At 41.1% G+C, this 22,840-nt stretch overlaps 1 protein-coding gene across 3 annotated transcripts in view; it reads left to right on the forward strand.

Annotated features, from left to right (window-relative positions):
* NME7 (NME/NM23 family member 7) overlaps positions 1–22,840 on the forward strand; it is a 93,017-nt gene that overhangs the window by 57,772 nt on the left and 12,405 nt on the right. For 2 of the 3 annotated variants that reach the window (XM_076349422.1, XM_076349432.1), the window contains one exon: positions 17,205–17,312. In XM_076349422.1, coding sequence (XP_076205537.1) covers positions 17,205–17,312 — 108 coding nt within the window. Of the gene's footprint in view, positions 1–1,833; positions 1,870–17,204; positions 17,313–22,840 lie in introns of those variants that run through there. The other variant, XM_076349441.1, reaches the window with a different exon arrangement.

Raw genomic sequence — 22,840 nt, forward strand, 5'->3', positions numbered from 1 at the left:
CTGTCTCTCAGATCTCTTGCTAGTGACCTGCCTATGCTGTTTGTGTTTCCCTTTTAATGGTTAACTGTGTGACTTGTGAAGTGAAAATGAGTACCCTCCTGCTTCTAGTGGAAGCAGGCGGCTGTAAGTTTTGGACAACTGACTTCATAGCAGTTACGCTAATGGTATACAATAATGGTATACACTAATGATATGTTTAGCAGTTACACTAAGGGTATACACTAATGGTATGTTTGGAAGACAGGCAGCTGTGTTATATATTTCTGTCTACTGTTTTCTGTAAGAATTGCAAATTAATTGATTCTTCAGGCACATAAAGCGTATGTACAGTAACTACAGCTGCTCTCAAGAGTGATCTTTGCCTGAAATGTATCTGTCTCTTCAGATAGTGTTTGTAGCTTGTCCTTGAGGAAGAATGGAGTAAGGTATCTCAGTAGTCTTTTGTCATTCCCAACCGGAATTGTCAGAGAAGCTCACAACTGAACTTTGTGGTTACAATATCTATCTCAAATAGGGGTAGCAGAAACCATATAACAGCAGTTTCATTATCTAGCAAGGTTATATATGGACCATGAAGATACCATGGACTTGATATTCTAGTGGTTAAAGTAAATCTGAGTGTCGTGCAAATAGTGCATTATCATTGAGAGATCTGGATCTCTGCAACTTGTTTGTTTGTTTATATATGCTAGATCCTGATGTCTGTACAGCCTGTTTATAAACACAGGTTAAGAGCAAGTTTACTACAAAATGTACCTGATTGGGTCACTTTGGCTCTTGTTAAATAATACCCTATTTGGCAGGTATTGCCATTGAAATACCTGTGATTACTCTCAAAGCAAGGTGCTGTTTGAAGTGAGTAAAGGTGTTGGAATTTGACTTATATAATCAATCTCTCCCAATCACGTGTGCTGTTAATTATATCTTAGATACATAGCAAACGTTATAATTACTTTGTGGCAAGTCAGATATCTAAACTGGGTGTGAATGTTAACAGCCCTTTCAGTCTGTTCTTGGTTTTGCAGGGAGGCAGTTGGGGTACACTTCAATAAAAGGCGTCCAAAAAGAGGTGATACAAATTTTCCCAAATCAAAGCATGATGTCTTTTGGAAATAGGTCTGCTTTTGTCCAAGTCCCTTGATGTTTAGGGCTGAAGAAAGAATTAGAGTTGTTCCATTTTGAGGATTATACTTTAATAAGCTAGCAATTTATGCCAAGTGTACAATGCTAAAAATGAAATGGAACTTTGTGCTATTTTCTGTAACTGGGGAATATTTTGTTAGCACTGCAGGTCAGTAAAGCTTTCTGCCGAAAATACCCTTCATTATAAACCAGCTTATAAACACTTTACTAAAACCTCTCGTGGTAGTAGGGAAGACTACTAACCAAAAACATGTTTTGAGCCTCTTTGTAGTAGTGTATGAACAAATTATCAAATCTGGAAAGCAGGCAGTGGGATAGATACTTGTTTGTAAGGAGCTGTGCTGGACATGCTCACTCTCAAAATTACTGTGACCTGATTGAAGGGCTCAGTGTCAGAGGTTGCAGGCTTGTGGAACGTTTGTCCCCGGTGGATAGCATATGCACTAGGAGAAATGCTTTTCTGCAGATCTTGCTGCTGCTTTCATTCTTGTTGTACACTGGCACTTTTCTAGTGGGTGGCTGGCTGGGTCACTGCACTCTTGATGAACTGTCAGCATCTTTAATTACACTAGGTTTAAGCTCCTGGAGTGCAGCTGGATTTTTTTTGTGTCTTTGGTGGTCTCATCTGAGGCCTTTCTGTAATCTTGCAAATCAGCCGTGATGCTTGTTTTTCTTGTCTTCCGATTGCAGCCTCTAGCTTAGCTGTTCCTCACAGCCAGGTCCCAGACTACTCGTGTGACTTGCTCTTGGTGTCGCTCTGCGCCTCGTTCTCTCTGTCCTGGAATGCCTCTGTGGCTAGCATGTAGGGCTTAGAAATGGAAAACTCTCTCCACATCTGCTATAATAAACAGGTATTTACGCTTTACTTACTGTTGCAGCACCCCTATAAAAGGCCAGCAGGCCATTCTGATGCCCATCTTGAAAATACTGTTTCTTTACAATGTTAATAAGGACTGTTTAAAAAAGATCTCTGAATTCCACACAAGTCTGTAGCTTTTCAAGGAGGGGAAGCACCCACAGCTTCTGCTATGCACCCAAAGCCAGGAAGTTTGAGATCTTGAGATCCTATGAGCAGCTGAGCACTTTTATTTGGATATTTAAATTTCAAACAGGAATGGGATTCCTGAAATGACTTTGAGTTCCACTGATTTTCCATGGTGTGTCTCAATCACTTAAGCCCTTTTTCAAAATATACTATCAAATCTTGTTATGCATGTTGCTAAATTACCTTTTTTTGTGCTAGGTGCTATTTCACTCAGTTTCTACTGGTGCAGTTCTGACATCAAGAGAAAAAAAAGTTACACCTATGGCAAAGAGGTAACTGCTCTAGAAAGCTAGGAAGAGGAGTTAAAAATTTAATTAAATCGGATTAATACAGAACACAAACCTTTTGAACTTTTGATGCACACTATCACTTAGAAGTAAGAGTTGCTAACTGTGACCAAAGTTCAACAGAAAAGAAGCTATATTCTTCATTGTAAAGAAATGAAAATGCTTGGAGGGGTAGGGGTAAATGCAGCATGGTGTGCACTATCAAGAAAGCTGTTTTGTTTAAGTGTGGTACGAAAAAAAACCCACGAACTGTTCTGCATTGATTTGACATTGTTTCATATAGATCAGGAAGCAAAGGCTATCATAGAAAACCTCAACTTCGGAACAGGGGGATGGTGGCCAGGGAATCCTGTTGCTGCTTGCACTTGCTGGCATCAGTGTTTCATTTGATTGGTGTTTGTATATTTTTGGCCTCTGGAGCACTTGGAGGCCTTTTGTTATTACTTATGTCTGAAGCTACAGCTTCAGTTTTCACATCTTCTTCGTGCAGCTTCTGTGTTGAAATAGCTGCTGGTAACGTTTTGTCATGGAATTGTTGAGGTGATTACTTAGTATTTGTAAGACACTTGTAAAATGCTGTAGAAATTAGATATATTGCTTTTATTTTTTTATTTTTACCTTTCTTTTGAACTTTCTTCATACACAAATGAAAAGGTTGGTTATAACATGATTCCAGGAGTCTACATCAGCTACATGTTCCTGGCTGATTGCATAACTTTTAGTAGTCTTAAGAGCTTTTAGTTAGGATTGGCAGTACGCTAAAAGTGACTCAAGTACCTTCTGCTGTGAGATATTATTGACGTGGTGGGACGTGCTGCAATATTTCTGCATCCAGTGGGCTGAAAAGGGATATTCGTATACTTGCTTTAGATCCTAACCTACATTCTTTTTACATTGGGGATTTGCAATTTTAAGGGTAACAGTGTGTTAAGAGTCTTTGTACTTTTGCATCGACGCCAGAGAGCTAAAAGGGAGATTAGATGGTTTAAAACAAAGCGGTGAACTGAAAGAGCTGGAGTCTGCTTTAGCTCCATTCCTGACCTCACTGTGTGACCTTGGACAAAAAGTTCAATATGTTTCTGCCTCAGTTATCACATCAGTTAAATAAGGGTAACGGTATGAGCCAAAGAGCACTGTTGCTGTAAGATTTTTGTTTGTATAGACCTCGTGTGAATCTCTAACACTGAAAAATATCTACATGTGAGGCCAAAAATGTTCATGTTCATTCCTGGAACTACATTAGGAGCACGACATTTTCATATTGCATCACATAAAAAATAGTTCAGTGGAAGATATAAAGAAATATAAAGACTATTTTTGAGCTCCCAAGTATTCATTTTCTGGTAATACCTTCAGCTGTTTCAATGTGGATTCTCCCTGTAGCCTAGTGAGCCTCGGTCAGAGTGTTGACAGTGAAGTACATAATGTGTTTCAAGAGAAATAACATTTATTAATCTAATTCTTTGATGAAGAAGATTTTCATGTAATTGATTATCTGCTTAGATAGCCTGAGTCATGTAATAATAATAAAAATTTTCATTCAGCGCCAGACCATTATCAGCTAGAGTAGCAAACAGATCGATCGATACCAGTTACGATGTCCTGCTGTCTAAGCCTGCATGGGAAAGACATGACTGAATTGCTTAGATGTTATTTAGGGTCAGTTATCTGACTCTGTCCTTTCAGTTTTTAATTTCCACATCAGCCTCTGCAGGTCTAATGAAAATGTGTTCTAGACAGTGCTAAGGCCTCTTAGTTGGGGGACATGGTAATTTTTGACTGAGTAAGTGTCTGTGGAGGGAGATTCTTCCCTCTAGTGCAGTCCCCTTTTGCTGACCTGACACTGCTGGTTCAGAAAGCCCAAAGTCTCGGTGGGTTCAGGACTTCTCCTACCTTGTTCTGTGTCACCCCTCTGTGCATGGGTGGGGGACTTATTAAGACTGGATCTAGAAGAAAGGAAGTGTTAAGACAGCTGTGCTCTAATGACCCACACCTGTAATGTGACTGTAACCATGAGTTGCCACCACCACTTTAGACTGTCAATATGTTGGTGTATGGTTTGAAATTTACCTCCAAAAGTCTTATAGCTTGTTGTCAGAGACAAGCCTGTGTCTATGTGGATGCCAGACACCACACCTGTGGCAGTGAGTTGCTTTCCCTGGTTTAAAATGGATGGAGTCTGCACTGGCTGCACCAGAAACAAGACTGATACATAAATGTCATATCTGTTCTTCCTGTCAAAGCTGTGTGTAGCCCTGGGAGCAGCTGTGAGTCAAGAATCCAATAATTAATTTTTACAGGCATGAATTCAGTGTTCATAGTAAGTTCTCCTGATGTGTTTCTCTTGCTTCTGAATGGGTATTGCAGGGGTCTGCCAGCCCCTGACACCCTCCCCCTGCTGCCCTGTTTGCTTTAATCGTGTGTGTGTGTGTATGTGCTTTGTAGTGGTATGTATGCGTGATCGGGGTACAATTTTGAGGTGACCTGCTTAGAGCTCTGTTTCTTGCATACTGTCTTCTCCAAGCCACCCTTTGCAGGCGACAGGAAGTCCTTTGGTAGGAAGAAGGACTTCAGCATCACTGAAATATGTCTTTGTGGGAAGATTAGAACAAAAATCAGAGCACTAGTAGTGGTGGAGGAGCCTTTGGCTTGCAAGTGGCTTGCTTTAAATGTGGCTTGTTATTGCCTGAAGGTTGCTGTCATATGATGGCTGTTCAGTGTCATGTGGAACTGGAGTCTGTAGGCTCACTTTGATTCTTGATGGGTAGGTGCATATGTGTTGAAAATTGCTGTTATTAGTGGTGACTGGCAGTCTCCATCAGGAGACTAAATACTGACAGAGCCCTCAAGACCGAACTCTGCTTTAAATCCAATGTGATTGAGGCATGTTGGCAAGGTTACAGGGTTTTTTTTCAAACTTCTATCTGCCACTCCTTGTCTGAGGCTCCAGAGCTACCAGACTTGAATATGTCAGCAGTGCTATATTTTAAGCCTAAATAAATCCTGGATGGGAGGTAATTGGACTTAGATTCAGTGGTCACAAATTACAGTAATTTGGTAAAGTAAATAATAAAAGACATTGCATTGCCTGATATTAAGCCCACTACCACTACAGAGGCATGACACTGGAGTACATTTGCATCTTGTTTCCGGTTGCTGCAATGCTTTTTTTTTTTTTTCCCCCTCAGTTGCCTACGAAAGCCCCTGTAGCCTATGTAGGGGTTTTTTGTAGTTTCCTCTGCTACCTGTCACTATGATATTTTAGTATTCCCTGATGACAAGGCACTTTCTTAACTGCAATTTCTGGACATTTTCAGGAAGTTGTCAACATTTTGTCAAAAATCCTGTATGTCCTCCTGGAAAGTAGCATCAACTTCAGAAGCCTCAGGGTTCCCATCTGTGTTCCCGACTTTCCCTTATGTCGGGCTGTCTCTGGCTTTGAACTGGTTCTTCCTGGGCTCCTCATGCCTGGTTCCAGGCTGTAATAGCTTGCCCTATTTTAGCAAGAGGAGAGAAGCTGAACGTGAGCCCAGAGACTGAAGGAAAAGCAGGGATGTGCCACGAGGCATTAACAGCATTGGTTACTGATCTTCCTTGACTTGCTGTGCTGCCATAGAGACCTCTTAGCTGCTCCCCAGAATGGACAACATGCCAGGGTATCCTGGAGTTAGGTTTTTAGGCCTTTCCCTGCAAAGCATCATAGGGCTAGCCATTTTTGTAAGGGTTTAAACCACACTTAGAATATTTACTTTTTAAGAAAACTCTATTTCTTGGTTAAGGACTTTGTACCATTCAGCTGTGCAGACACATGAAGACATTTAGCCTAATCTGAAATCACAAAGACTAATTGTATCTATAGGTAGGTGTGAAAGAAGCCTGAAAGACTGGCTTAGAGATCATAAAGGCTCCCTTTGCACTCAGACCGGGTGCATCCCAAAGTAATAGGTGGATGTTATTAAAAAAAGTGGTATTTTAAGCGTCTGTGATGAACACAAGATTCTTATAAATGCTGTGAGTTCATAAATTTGTCTATTCAGCCTTGAGGAGGTGGGGTTTTTTTCAGATTGCGCGGGGTTTTGGTTATAACTGTCCATCTGCAGGTCCTGTTTTGAAAAATGAATGCTTCTTTATCCTGTTTGTATTGCATCTTCCTGTTTAGGTTCTCTCCGAGCTTTGAGTATATGCCATGTTTTAGACAGTGGTGTTGCAGATTTAGTATCTCATATAGATGGATCATATTTTATTTAAAAGGTGACCACACAAAGTTTTAAAAATGCTTGCTTGCCTAGTTTCTTTTAGCATTTGCTTGTTTGTTTTTTAAACAATGCTAGTTAATACATTTCAAAATACCGTATCTTTATTGTAACTCTGCTTACATATCTTAGATGGATTAAGGAAAAAAGTTTTGTTTCTCACTACTGTAGAAAAAGAGGTAGGCTTCTAACATACCAGGTGATTGCGTGATAACAGCCTGGTACAGACAAATACACCATGTAATTTTACACCAGTAGGCTGATCAAAGGTAATCTGCAAGGTTCTCTCTAGGGCTTATTTCTCCCAGCTACACTGGATTAAACTGTAGTTTACCTCACCTGTGGGAGGGTTTTAACACTTTTTAAAAATCAAAGTATTCTTCCCCCTTGTGAAAATACAGTCTTTGTCAGTAAGACACAGAGCTGGTCATCAGAATTCCCAGGTTGTAGTCTCCTCCTGCGATCACAGGAGGCCTTACCTTCCTTAGTGATTCCCTTTCTTTTTATTTTGATTCCTCCTGCACACACACTTCCTTCTTTGGCCTGTTCTATTACGGTTCTGCTGTAGCTGCTGAGGTTTCTGAGAATAGATTCAATAATATATTCAGTCCATAAGGCACAAGGTAAGAGCCTTTTAGAGAAGATGATGGTTCTGGGTTAATTTCAGTCTATGTGGTTGTCTTCTTTGCTTCCCTTGTGTTCTGTTTGGTTACAGCAGACAGCAAATCACTCTTTTACATTGGACAGTAATGTTTTTGAATATATAAAAGTTGATCCCTGAAAAGAAGCATTCAAGCAAAAACCAAATTCTGTATAACCTCAGTCTTTCCTTGGAAGAAGGGAGCAGTGTTTCCAGAAGATATGGGAAGTGCTGAGTGTACTCTGGGAAAGAAAATGATACTGTTACTGCACTAAACAACCTTTTCTCCTTCTGCAGTTTCTTAGCATCCTGGTCACAGTGACCTTGTGTGTTTGCAGAATCTTTGATTTGAATAGATTAAAAGCATTTGCTTACATGCCTGACTCAGGCTTTTGTTGACTATAGATAGTCTTGTCCTTCACTTGAATTCTTCCTGACTTCTGGTTGGAACATAGTAGTTCTGTAGTGCTGTTACGTATACTTCAAGTTATGAAGTAATACGAGTGATATCTCCAGTAAAAAATTATTAAGAAAATAATAAGCCAAGGTAGAACTTGGTAGAATAGGCTGCAAGGGCTTTTTCTAGAGCATTATAGAAGGCAGTTAGCAGGACTCAGCACACAAAAGTGCTTGTTGAAAATGTGCAAGAGAGGAAGTTATAAACGTGTAGAAAAAGGGCAGTAGAGCACTATTCTGTATAACCATGATGATGTTGTGATCTTGAGTATCCTGAAATTGACTGTAGCTGTCCCAAAAGGTCTCATGTCTTCCAGTTGGCAGTTTATGAGTAGTCAATTCTTGGATGCGCGTGACTTTTTTTTTTTTTTTTTTTTTTTTTTTAAGATCCCTTGGAATAAACAGGTGAAGAGAATGATCAGACCTATCCCAGAGGACTGCTTATTCAAGCTCTGCTTGGTTAATAAATTGGTGGAGGAGCTAATAATAACCAAACAGAAAAGGAGCTGCAGATCACAGTGTATCTTATGTACTCTTGATGATAAATTGGTACACAAAAGAGATTGATCTGAGGGGAACTGATCACTGCTGGAAGGAGATCTATCAGTTTCTCAAGTGTGTTTCCCCTGAGAGGGATCAGTTGGCTTTCTAGGTGGCATAGGTGGTATCCTTGTACTGTACATTGCAACAGGGTGTATATGGACCAAAATTCCCTAGGTGCTTTGCATAGCATTGCAGTAATGCAAGAAGTACATGCTGTGGCCAGAGTGTATCTGCAGTTATTTTCTGCTTGAGCTACGTTATTGAAGGCTTCAAAGTGGGTGAAAACAAATACCATGGCCTAGGCCTTCCCTTCTGTAACAAAAAGTAGTAGGTAGTCTGGTTTTGCATTTCTGATGATGATGGGTATTATTATTTATTTTAAATCCTCCTCTCTGCAATTGCTGACAGCCACGAGAACAGCTGCAGTAATAGTTTTTATTCTGTACCACTGGTCTCATTGGCTGTGGACACTATTAACTAAACAAAGGCATTTTAAAAACTGGATATAAAATGATTAATTCAAATGCTGAAAACCTGCTGAATAATTTGGGGTGCTGCTTGCTGGTCTGTTTGGTTTAGGCTGACATTCTCTGTTCTACTGCAGGGCCACCTGAGCAGAATTTTTAGCAGTTTCTTTCGCTTACAGTACAATAGACTGGATCCGATGTGCACATGGGACTTCCCGTGGATACTCCTACCAAGAAGTTTTCCCTTTCTCTGCATCCCTTGACTTCCCAGATCAAGGGACTAGAACGAGGTCAGGGTGGAAGATGGGTGAGCAGCAGTTCTTCATGTTCCCATGGCAGCTCTCAAGTTCCCACAGGTGATCTGGTATGGCCCGAGTTTTGCAGACTGTGGCTTATCATCAGGGTGCTACACGGGAAGTAAAGCAGCATTAAATCAGGGAGAGAGAATAGTTGAGGAACTGGTCTGGGATTCAAAAGATCTGAGCTAAAAGTTAGACATTGAACTTGTGATCCTTGTGGAATGTGTATTTCTTTGTGCCCCTGGGAAATTACTTACTCCCTGTCTTGGTTTCCCACTCCAAAAAATTGGGTCCATTTTGCTCCTATTTTCTGTTCTTTGTGTCTCTTCATGTAAGTTTTCCATGCCAGGAACTGTCTATTAGTATGTATAGGAACACTGACTAGTACAGCTAGTCCTGAACACAGCAGGGGCTTTTAAAAAACAGTTGTAACACAAATAATGAGTGATTCCTTCCATCAGAACAGGGCTGTTCACAACTGCGTGGGAAGAGATGGCAGCACTGCTGCCTCCAAGGAAAAGCTTGCTGTTGGATTGGAGAGGCTTGAGGGCACAGAGCGGAAGGGAAAGCTCTCTCCCCTGCTAAGTCCCGAATGAGAAGGATCTCTGGGGTTTGCAGCAGACTTCTGAGTTTTGTCTTTCAGTCCATCTGCGTCTTCTGTTGAAGTGGATGGTCCAAAGTTGGTTCAGCTAGGGAAGTCTCGGTAGAATTTTGAAGCAGTTTTTTCTGCTTTGCAAAGTGTAAAGCTCAGATATCTGGACTGCTTTTGCAAATGTAAAATTCCGTCTCAAAAATTTCAGAGGAAAAGATAATTTATAATTATTCGTGTTCTTACAGGAGAAAACTCAGCCCAGATATCTGCAGGCTAAAAATAATGTCTTGCAACTTCATAGTGACTTTCACTGGACGCTCTCCAGATATTTTGCTAACATGAATTAATGAAATCCCAAAATATCCCTTGCAGCCTAGTATTTTTTTTTTTATCCTTGTTTTACAGGTGAATTAATAAATGGATGAAATTCTGGATGCCTCAAAGGCACTGGAAAAACAGCAGTAGGACCAGTATTTCACCTTTAAAGCTTAAAGTAAAGCAACTAATAATCAAATTTACAGTTATTCTGTGTTTTCTGATGTCTTGTGGGGTTAGTTGCTTTTCAGTTGTTAAATGCTTCCTTCTTCCAACTTGTCAAGTAATGTAAATATCCCTTATTGCACCCAGATAATACAACAAGACAGCTAGATATTTTCTCTTTGTTCCTATTTTGTGAGCAACTTATATTTGGTATGTCAGTTATCCTCAAGACTTCACCATCCAATCTAGTTTACACAACTCAGAAGCGTGGCTGCTTGCTCTTATACTAAATTCAGCCCATTGGCAATGGCAGATAGGCACACAAATACAACAGTAAATAAGTTTCTGAGCAGGGCAGTTATCATGAGAATTGCTTAAGCATCAACCAGAAGCGCCAAGACCAGTGAAAATGCTATCTCAGGCTGGCAAATGTGCCACGTTTGCTGCCCACAGCAGAGAATCTGCGGAGAGTTGGTGCAGCACCTTTGGGCTGCCAGAGAGGAAGAGTGGTAGGGAACGTGTGGGAGTGAAGCAGAGAGAATCAAAGTGCCTCAGGGTATGGAGGGTGAGAAGGAGACAGTGTAACAACTTCTACAGACTTGTGAGCTTCCGAAAAACTGCCAATGCTGGAGTATGGAAGATAATTTTGGGTCCGTTAACAAAATTTCAAAAAGATACAGGGCTTCACACTGGTAGTTCAGAGGTAGGCTGACTTTAAAATAAACAGAAAAGGAGATGGATTTTTTTTTTTTTTTTCCCCCCTCAGACCAGAGTAGGCTTTTGTAACAAAATAAACTATGGTTTGATTACTTGCTGCTACTGTTGCAAAGCTATTTGATTTTGGAAGGAGGTGAGTCTCAGATGCCCTTTTTGCAGCCTTGCAATTGAAAATTTGGCTGCTGTTGCCTGGATCAGGTCATTTAATTTGCTGAACAAAACTTTACAGCCACACTTTTTCAAGTACCTAACTACATGCACACAGACTTGGCTGAGTTAAAGATATGAGAAACTTGTCAGGACGGCCAGCAAGTGATTGGAGCCATAAATATTTTGCCATCAGTCAGGAGAAGACAACCTGAATGTCTTGGTCAAATGCACAGTGCTCAGGGGATAGAAGATTAGGCCAAATATTATAAAGACTTTCAATGCAACCTTTCCAGATTCTTGAGAACCTGTGATCAGTTTGTTTTGTGATAAAGATTAAAAGATGAGGGCTGTTTAGTGTGTGTGTGTGTGTTTGGAGGAGGTTGGTTTTGTTTGATTATTTTTTTGTGATATGTGGGAAGTACAAAAGACTTTCTGATAACACTGACTCCCTTGGAAGTGTGCGTAAGGCCATTGATACTGACTCCATATTTGTACATTACGTTGCTGCAGCTCATGTGGAACGCAAAGAAAGAGAAAACGTGTCACTCTGTCAACAAGAGACTTCTGTTCTGGATTGGTTTGTGAAATGTAAGCTGAAGGAAATCTATTGCATTCTCTGTAACACTGACCTGGTTTTGTATTTAGAAACTTTCTGAAGTACCTTTCAACAGGCAGGCCCCAGGTTTCAGGGCAGAATGTGCTCTTCCCCAGTTAAAGACTTTACAGTGGCAACAGCACCATCTTATATAGATTTTTCTCTCTGTAATATAGACAGAAGGCTTAGCTCTGCATTTAGGGATGATTAAATGGACCTTGAATTGATGCAGGAGTAGAAAATTGTTGTGTTCTGCAGCAGCTGATGTTGAGTGCAAGGTGGCTCATCACATGAAACTGGGGAACATAAACCAGGTCAGAGCTGAGGTAACTAGTGGGGAAGCACACACATCAAAATCGGTTGGCTAGAGTTTGGAAGGAGTATGGGCTGCAAAGAAAACATGCTAAGCAAGCTGAGGCAAGCTAGCCCTTGTGGTATCGTGCATAAGATCATCTGTGACCACAGATTTAATTTTGCCAGTTAAGCCTTTGTCTTTGGATGGGAACTTCTGTGAAGGATATATCAGACTGATATATAGGATATATCAGACTGATCAGCTGAGGTGGTTCCCACAATAACCAGTAACAATAATATTAAGGTGTTTCTTAGCTTGAATAAGCATTACAGGAGATGCTTCTCTACTGTTGTATTCTGCATGACGGAGACTGTGCTGCTTTTATCATTTTACCTCTTGCTGATGGCTTGTGTAGGAATGACTATTTTGTACAGCTCCCTGCTGCAGCCAGCAGTGTGTGATATGACTGGTGCTAAAATCCCCTGAAAATAAAAGCCAGCTGAAGAGCTGTGATGATGGGAAGAGAGAGGCACTTATCCTGCCTACCTTACATAGCTGTTGTACTGCAGAAGTCTTTATTTTTTTTTCCTGAAAGGGCTTATCACCCTCCGCTCACTACACAGGAAGCTCAGGTGCCTCGCTTGGACGAGGCAGTCAGCTTTCTGATTGCTAAAGTTCAGCCAGACAAATTCCACGGTGAGTGGTGGAATTTACATTACTTTGTTCACAGTAAATGTGCCATTCTGTTCTCTTGACAAGGGCGTAGCTGGTCCTTAAAAGAAGAAAGGCACTTGCTTGTTTGCCTGAGGCTAGCTACTGCCTTCTGGATCAGTTGGCACCCTTGAGAGGAAAGAGGGGCCATCTCTTTCATGACAGCAGAGTGTGGAGAACTGCAGAAGAAAAAAGCTTCATGAGTGCAGGGTGGGGAAAGCAGAGGTGGGGAGACCAAGTCAACATAAAGCCTTCAGAAAGAGTGATGAATGAGGAATGCCAAGAAGAGCAAGGAGCAGACACGCAGGCAGGACTTGGATAGAGAAGGAAAACAAGGTGTTTTACTGGGGGCTTAGAGGGGACTGCGCAGTTTGTTGCAGCCCAAGAAGTCCTGTGAACACTGCTGGCCTGAAAGCAAACCTAAAAGAATGAACCTGCACTGGGAGCACGCTGTGGGTAGGAGAGGGTTTGATCACAAACTCTTTTATTTTTATTCTGCTTCACTCAAGAGGACCAGTAATGAATTTTCAAGGTTCCCTGTTCTACTTGAACATGAACTAGAACAAAAGTTTTAGGCTGTAAAAGTTCCTTTGTGTGTTTTGGTCCATTCAGAGTTTGTGTTGTTTCCCACTCAGGAGGGAGGAAATGGTTGCTGCACAGAATCAGTGGTCGCCTCTTTGGCTTTTCCTTGAATGCCATTTAAACAACAATGAAGCATGCAGAAGAGCATGCATGTTTAAGAGCAGTGGCCTTTTGGCCTATTTAGATACCCAATTAAGTATTCAGGGCAGATGCTTTAAAAAACCTGGCCAAATTCTCTGGAAATCTGCAGTTTTGGCTGGAATACATGTTACTGTTCTACATAACTTCCCATCCAACCCATGAAAAAACAGTCATTTGAAGGAAAAGCAGTTAATGAGCTTTGCTCATGAATATGTTTATGATTTTTCAGTCTGATTTTGACATATTACTGGCATTGGTGACATTTTTGTTTCCCTTCACTTGTATAGAAATAGAAACATTTTAGAATGTGCTAAGTTCTTCATACAGGCAGTGTGGCACTGGGCACAGTTATATGATAAACATGAAATATATGCATCTGTATCTTGTGTAGGGCAAGGATCTTCAAAGAGCTAGCTGTAGATCAAAGCCCGGCCTGTAAGATGTGATCAAATAGCCTGCTGAATAAGACCAAAGAGGACGAAGCCTTTTGGTACAGCAACCCTGGTTTGTTTTGCTGCAGACAGTGTATTCCTTGTGTGAGGTGCAAATTCATGGATCCCCATTTACAAACGCACATGAAGTTCCAGCACACACATGTTACTCTCCTCTCATGCATATGGTAGAGCTGTAGCTGCTCTTAACTCCTCCACCATCCCACTCTCAACTCCTTTCAAAAAGTTTTTGAAAACCAGTACACAAAACACATACTTGGGAAATTAGACTCAGCAGAAAGCTTAGGCAAAATAAGTTTAAAAGGGGATGGAGGGGTGTGGGGGAAACAACCCAAACCCCACTATTATATTTGTATCTCCCTGTTGTTGCAAATGAGGCCCTATAAATAAAATGCTTAGCAAACATCCTGTCGTGGAGCAGAAGAGTGTATATGTGTTATGAGGAATAAGTTCTGTAAGGAACTCTCTTCCTCCTTCCTGAAACGTGCCCAAGATTTCCAGCCATACATACACAAGGACACCTATATATGATCCATACAGCTCTTTGTACCTCCATCAGGCCTTGTTCCCCGAGGGTTCCTCAGTGGCGTAGTAAGAAAGCGACGGAATAGTAAAACTTCGGAATTGACAATTATTGTCCTTTTTTGGCTATGTAAATATAAGCAGAGACTGCTTTACCTCTCGTTCTGTTTGTTAACTGATGGCAAGAAAGCCTTATTTAGATTCTTATTAATCAGGTGCTCACAACGTAAAGTGCTGGAGGACCTACCTTTGTGTACTTCTGATCTAATGCAATCCCAGGCAGAACAGAATGAGTCCCTTTTTGTGCAAGATGGCTGATGAGTTTCAGGAGGGCAGGAGAATGCATAGCAACCTGCATTGAAAAATTGAAGGAAGAACAGGAGATTGCGTACTGCAACAGTGGGAGCTTTTGCCAATGTTAGTGAGAGAGAGTGAGTCCGAGAGAAGAAACATGAGGTCTTCTGTTATGAAGTTGTGAAGTAGAAATAAGAGCTTGGGATGAATGATAAGTCAGGAGGCCGTAGCTGCTTTTAAAGAAAGAAAAGGAGAAAAAAAAAAAAGAAAAATGGGTTTGGTGAGGAAGATGCGTCAAGGGAAAACTTGGGAAAGTTTCATAAGCAGCAGCATTTTTGGACCTGTTGGAGGATGGAACAGTTTGAGCAAAAGATTTAGATGGATAGGAAATAAACAGAATATGAAATAACCAAGCTTTTGCTTTTTAGATCTGAGCTATTTCTTGCTAAAGTGTTTCCAAAGGTTTCATAGCCATGATATTTTTTTCTAATATGCCCAAACTTTCCTTAAAATAATTGAAAGCCTAGTGCTATTGTCAGCTTCCTGAAAGCTAGCGGTTACTGGAATCAACAGTTGTTTCAAGGAAGGCTTGATTAAAGTGTCACATAGCTATAGTTAACTGGCATGTGACTTTTGTTTCTCCAGCAGGCTTTCTTATCGCAAGCCTTTAATGAGGACCATGTAGAGGAGGGTTTTTTTCCTTCTCCTTGGGTTTTTTTTTTTTTTAAAGTGAAACTCTTGAACTTTCCTCTGAAGCAAAATTTGTTTGATGTTGAGTGTATCTTACTCAAATATCCTTGACATCCATATCCAAAGATCCTGTATAACCTGTGACATACACAGATTAACAATGGGGAACTGAAACTTCTCCTTGTAGCATGTTTTGGGTTAGACACACTCCAAGCATTAAAGCAGTTTGTCTTCCAGGTGGGTAAGAGATCACCATAGGTAACACATCTAGGTTACTAGGTAACAGATCACCATAATTGTTGTTATTACAGGAAAATATCTAGGACTTGCTGGGCTAAGAGAAGATCTTGCCCTTAAAGTCCAATTGTCTTAGTTTAGTAATGAGACATGACAAGTGGGTGAAGCTGGAGAGTGGCTAAAGGCTGTTGTCAGATAATGCTCTTGTGAGGTCTTTTGGGACTCGCTTAAAACATTCACTGCCATCCCAGAAGAGAGCGTGCATCATGCGAGTGGTTCTCATCTGTACCTGTGCAAAGTTTTCCAGGTCAGCCAAGGGCCACTACTGAAGTCACTTTGAACCCATTTGACACTGAAAGTTAAGAAATGCTTGGACAATCCAGTCTGGTGACTCGGCTGTGGGGGCAGTAACCTCCAGCTGTGACACCGAAACAAACACCTGGGAGTGGCACAGTGAAACTGCGCTGACCACTTCCGAAGTGATTATACCCTAATGTACCCGGTGCCTTTTCAGAAAGCGGCCGATGTAGGCTCTGTTGGCAAGGAAGAATGCTTTTTTTTTTTTGTTCAGTAGCTGTAGTGTGAGCTTGTCATTGGCCTGTCCCCTCACAGGCAGCAGTGTTCAGGGGGCACTCATGGAAGAACGTCCAAAGGAGGGAAAACTGGGTTAATGCCATCATCACTGAATTTTAAAAGGAGGCACACTGTGCATGAGGTAGGCTTGGAGAAGAGCTCCAGGGTGTTGGGAAGAGAGGCCAACAAGGTGTAGCACAGTTGGCATAGGAAAGGGGTTAAAAGACAGCACTGCAAGGTGACAGTGCAGAGAAGTACAGCAGGACTGCATTATGCCTTGAAAGAAAGAGCATGGTGGAGGGGAGAGCCAATGAAGGCAGTCCTCTGCGGTATAAGATGGGAGATATACCATAGTAAAGAGGTAGGGGAGGAATGCTATCTCAGGACCTGAGTGGTATGTGCTGTAGTAAGAGAAACACTCTGAGAGGCCAAGGAGGCGTTTGGCATTGTAGATGAAGAGTATTGTAATGTCAACTTCAAAGAACAGAGAAAGATGTGGAGAGAGAGTCTGGACTGATCCTCAGAGGGGATCAGATGTTGGCACTGGTCATGGTGTCAGGGAAGCACTGCAGAGGAGAAGACCAAGAGGCTGTTCAGTAGCTGGGCTTCACAAATGTCAGGTTCTGAGGCAAAATAGTCCAGTGTTATGGGAGGCAGTCTGCAAGCTGGTGCACTTGTGTCTGGTCACTAAGGACAGCACATTCTGTGCTTGAGAGCTGCGAAGGTGTTAACATGAGCTAATTGTATTAATATAAGTGCCAGGCAGGTGTATGTGTAACATGAAGGATCCTGCATTTCACCTGAGGTGGCTTGATTGGCACAATTTCAAGCAGTTAGTTCTCACAATCTTCGTCACGGTTTTTCAGCTGTTGTGTATGTATGTAGTGCAAGCTGGAATTTCCCTCTTCATTTTCTTTTATACTGTACCCCACACATATTGATAGCACAATAATGTTTTACTTTATAAGATTCTATTGCATCCACGATATAAAGGAACAGTGTGGTTCACAAAGGTCTTCTGGTTTTCTTTTGTTCAATAGGAAATAGCCCGTCATCTCCGACCTGGAACGCTGCGTGCTGTCTTTGGGAAGAACAAGATTCAGAATGCTGTCCACTGCACAGATCTACCTGAAGATGGACTTTTGGAGGTAAGACCTGCTAGACAAACATGTGCTTTTTTTATATCATAGGAAGTTTTAAAGTGAAAAGCTGTACTTGACACTGTTTTAAGCTGTTGAAGTGTTTTATATGTGGAGTTAGCTGTGTTGGAGACCAGCGATCAACTAGAAACAAAAGCAAAGAGTTTAAGGGCATTTAACTCGGTTAATTCTGATACTGTAAAAAATTCATCCATGCAGTTTTCTTGAGTGAATATAGTACAATGAAGTATTTAATGAAATGAAAGTCAAGAGTCTTCTCTTTGGCTGAATGTGTCCTTGGGACTGGATATCAGCACCTAACAGTGCTTCTGCAGGGACACCTTCTTAGCCCTTTCTTGGATAACCACCATGACTCCTGATCTGGATTGTCTCTACAGTGAGCTTGTCTGGGGCCTGGAATATTACAGGCACTAGGGATTCAAATTCTCCGGACAGGGTCCAGGTTTATTTGTAGACAGACATAATTATGCACATCAGTTGGTATTTCCTGTGTTTTATATTAACTTACTAATTATTATCTGATTTTGGCTTTGTATGCTTTCATTAAAGCCCAGTAAAATGGGAAAATATTAAATTAAGGGAGTTTATAAAGACAGAAGTACTCACTATGAAAACCAGAAGCAGCTCACTCACTTAATTCCATGCCTCAAAACTAAGGTCTGTACCAAGCTGGTTGAAGTGGTGTGTAAGCGTATCTTGGATGGATCTCTGCATCAATGCAGATGTTTTTCCAGCGCACGCATAGCTTCTGTTTTTACTGTCTACATGTATTTGTGAGTGTTTTGCTGTCTGACTATAGCAGAATGATGGAGCAGCAAGAGTTTTCCTAGCTTGGATAATTTTACACTGCCAAAATGGTGTTTTCATTGAGGGGAGAGGAAAAGCTAACTGCATCACCATCTCCCTTCATGAAATAAAATCAGATCTGTGGGTTAAAGTGCTCTTTGCCAGGAAATGGCATCTAGTTTAAGGAATAGACTAGTGAAATTCAGCACTGAGAATGGCAGGCAGTATCAACAAAGTTGCAGCTTTTTAAACCATTTCCAAGCTGTCATTAAAAGTTGACAACTTCTAGTTTCTGCCCAAAGGGGCTGGATTTAAACAAGCAAACAGGTATTTGTCACCACATGCCTAAAATCCTTCAGTCATGGCTTTTCAATGGCAGCAGGAAAAAAGGTATAGCCTGCAAGGGAAAAACGAAAGTCTCACGAACACTCACAGAACATTTTAGTACTTCAGCAGAATTCTCTCTCTCTCTCTCTCGTGTCCACAGTCTGTCTCCTTTATGCTGGTGCAAAGCAGGTAGAACCCCATTTTTCTGGTTGTTTAAATTGAGTTTACAGCTGCTGTATGTGAGGTGGGTGGGACAAAGCTGTTGAATTGCTTCTCCAAAACAAAAATTGAGGCTGGAGTTCTTTCTCAAGGTCTCCACTATATGTGTTTGTCCTTTGAATCCCACAGCTGAATCATAAGCTAAGTTCTTGATCTGGTATTACTCTGACTACACGCTTTGCAGTTCCCATTGCAGACTGGTCGTTTTAACAGTCATGTATTGATTGTATGTTTTTGGGAGAGGGGTCTAAAATCTTTTTTTACTGTAGGCATAGTTGTACACAGAATTGGGCTCTTCATCTGTCTATAGTTTCTTCTATAACAGCCCAGGTTAAGCCAGCAGTTGTAAAGGACATTGACCAATGTTCTTTAATGAGTAAATAAAGCAGTGAATGTTTCATTCTGATTGTTTGGCAAATGAGCATTGTAATGTAAACTATAGAAGGCTTTTTACTGCTAGCACTTTAATTCTTGGAGTATCTTTAGATTTTGTTCTGTAAGAAATGTAGTTGCCTGAAAACTTAGGTAAGCAAAATAAAAACCTGAATTTGCTTACGTGCAAGGGCTTGTCACAACTGATGAAAAAGAAATGACACAGTATACACAGAGATCATCCTTGGGAAAGACTTTTTTCACAGTGTGCTTTTCTGTGAGAGGAGCTCAGATCCAGTCACAGAGGTCTCATTTGCTGGCAGGCAGAAACCAGACCTTTCTCCCGTCTCAGCCCCAATAGCTGTAACAGCGCTGTATGAGCAGAGTGATTGTCTGGCATGCAAGACAACCATAGAAGGAAACTGAGCCAGACTAACATTTTTAAGTAGTATGCTGTTCAGTAAATGGTAGTGAATGTTTTCATTCTTTAATGGATAACTGAATATTTTAATCTACTGAGTTTAACAGAGCCATTATTCTCAGCCTCGGAGGAGGTGAATTCAGAGATAGGTAAGGCACTTGTCATTGAGGAGAATGACCTTGGCTATGTTGGCGCAGTGGAACTTGCTTCTTTTGATATGGAGTTAGTGTGTGTTCGTTATGCCCATGTTCTGGTAGGAGATGTTGCTGAGATGTTAATGCTGCTGTTGCTATAAAAGCTTTACAGTATCATTGTAGGACAACCGATTAGTAGAGGAGGAGTCTGGAGTAAATGTCAGAGAGAAATCTGACCTACTAGATTTATACTACAAAGATGAAGGATCCTTTTTAAAACCCCAAATAAAATTAATGCATCCCTAGCAGTCTCTTTCCTTTCTTCAGATGGCATTGGTTTTTGTATAGTGTTAATACTCTGCTGCAGTTACTACCCAGTATAGCTCCAAAAACCAGCCTATATGCAAATTCTTGCACTCCTGTTTTGCTGATGAAAGGTAAGTTTGGCAATCTGAATTCAGGCACAAGAGCTAGGAACTCCAGAGTTTCATTTCTAACTCTGGTGCTGATTTTATCTGAGCTTGGCTAAGCCACTTTTCAAATTTTTGCATGAAAGCGTGTGGCTCTGAAATTCTGTATGGAGATCTTCTGATTTGTATTGCTCTTCTCCAAAATAAAATACTAAATGCAACAAAATTTAGAAAGCAAACTGCAGAATCATTATTACAAATAATGACACAGTATTTCTAACACTTTCTTTTTCCCCCCAATTCCCACTATGTAAACGTTGGCAGTGTTTTTCAGGGGTGGGTTGGTTGGTTGGTTTTGGTGTTTTGTAGGGGTGTTTTTTGTTTGGTTTGGTTTTTGTTTGTTTGTTTGTCTCCACCCTTCTCTGCAGTTTTCATCACCCGCAGTTTAAGATCTAACTGAAAGTTGAAAAGTGTTTGCGATGGCAGCTGCTGTCTGATTGTCCACAAATGGAGACTTCTTAGAGGAGATGAGATAGGTGATAGAGGGCTAGATCAAACGCTTGCTGAAGTTAATAGCCAAACTCTAGGTGACTTTGGTGGTTCATACTTAGTTGACAGTGACTTGGAAGGGCAAGGTAGTGACCTTTCACTCAAAAATCATGACCAAGTAGTACTCGGGGAAAGGAGAGAGAACAATGCTGTCTCAGGAACAGCAAGGACTAATTAACTAAGTAAGGGTCAGCTTGTGCACCTAGTTTTAGAACATTATATTTAATTAATGTAGTAGAGCAGTTTTTCAATGGTTTTTTGTTAGACGTCTTTTCCGTGGACCTGGAAAAAGGAAAGTTCACTTTTAATCTTAAAAAAAACCTCAAACAAACAAACAAACAAACAAACCCCAAAAGCAAATACCAGCACTTGCTCCCACCAGTTTGACCCTTAACTCCTGTCTTTGTTCTACAAACTACTTCACGTTTTAGGCAGTGACTAAAGCATACCAGAATTAATGAATAACTCACTTTGGCTCAAGAGAGGAGGGGAGATGCAGTTGAGCCTAAAACACAACTGGTCGCAATGGAAAAATCAGTGTATTTTCAGTTGTAAAGCTGTAACTGCTTCTTTTATTCCTAGTTTAGTGATACAGGAGAAGGGTGAATATTGCCCTGAGAAGCATCTTGGATGATCTCTTTGACTTACTGGGTCAGGCACTTATTATTCACTTCATAGACTTGTGTGTCCTCATATCAGTACAAAATGTATTTTCACAAGTGACAATGGATAGACACGAATAGCTCAGAACAGTCCGTTTTCTCAGCCTTGTCATCAGTTTCCTATTTTAAAGGGGAGAGGAAAGAAAGGAGGAAATAGAGAAGGGAGTCTGATAGCAATGGAGTATTTATGAGATGATGGGGTTTCATAAGCGAAGGCTAAACCAGCAGTTTCTTAATTTTTCTGATCAACTGATGTTGCTTAGGACATTCATTCAGAGCAGGGATTTGCATTTGTTTCCCACATCCAAAGCAGGTACTGCTCTACCTCTCGTCAGTTTTTTTTCTATTTTATATAAAGCAGGTACTATTTGGAGCAAGCAAAGAATTACAGTACTCACTTTCCTTCTGAGTCAGGTAGAGCAAGGACTGGAACATGCATGTTTTGTATGCCAAGTAAGTGCTCTATTTAACAGACTAGAGACGGTTTTGCACTTGTGTCTTTCATGTACACATGATGAAAGATGATTCTGTTTCTCAACTCACTGTCTTTGACCTGAGGAACATTTCTGATAAATATCTTGTTGAAATAGAAGCTTGCAAACCATTGGATCTGATGAATCATCATTCTCTAGACAAAACAAGTTTCCTTGAAGTTAGTCATTCCTGGACTAGTTTTAATTGAAGTACTTGATCCAAGGTGTTGTGGCTACCAGACTTCATGGTTTATGTGCCTCCTTAAAGAAGTGAAGGCAAATTAAAAATCAGTCAGTGAAGGCCTTGTTCACATCACTGGAAGTACAGTGAATAAAACTTCCCACAGGAGGTGGTGCTGTACACACACCTCAGTTCATTGGGTCTCAAGTGGCTGAGTACCTTTCAGATTATGCAGGAATCCACATAATCTGCAATCATTAAAAAACTGGTAGCCTAGACCTGCAGTTATAACAAAACCAGTATTTCTGGGTTTTGGCACGCTCTGCCTGTAAATTGTTGCTCACACTGTGCAGTTCAAGGTTTGGGGTTTTTTTTGTGAGCAGTTCCATAAGGGCATTTGTACTGCAGCAAAACACTCCGGGGATGATAGACTGCACGCGTCTGGGGTAATCTGAAAGGTCTCTCCATTGAGGTGCAAGCTGCTGTGTCTGAGCCATCCACGCTAGCTTTATGTTCCTATGCCATCGTGTTTGGGCAGTCAGTCTCATGGGGTTTCTTTGGATAATTAAAAAATGCTTGATAGTCATACATGTATATGTGTGTGTGTGTACTTATACATAGAGGGAGAAGATGCTGCCCTCAGTAAGATATGCATGAAAAAGGATTTGCTGTGGGATGGGTAAAATTTGAGTTCTGGGTGAAATAACCTTCTCCCTGTTGCTGAGGAAGATGCTGTTATTAGGTGACTAATTCTTGTAGTGGACAATAACGTGGCAATTGCTGCAGGAGCGTGCTTACGTGTGCCTTTGCATGTCTGGTAGGCTATGTGTGAAACAGCAGAGGAAGGTGGGCTGTTAAGTCAGTTTTCATGGGAGTGGAGGATGTGCCAACTGCCTTCTCAGTCTTGCGTCCCCATGGGCGCTCTTTCCACTGACTCCTCAGGGTGCTGCATGCATGCCTTCGCATGGCTGCCGGGTGCCGT

This window comes from Aptenodytes patagonicus, chromosome 1 (assembly GCF_965638725.1).
Source record: "Aptenodytes patagonicus chromosome 1, bAptPat1.pri.cur, whole genome shotgun sequence".
Classification (NCBI taxonomy): Eukaryota; Metazoa; Chordata; class Aves; order Sphenisciformes; family Spheniscidae; genus Aptenodytes; species Aptenodytes patagonicus.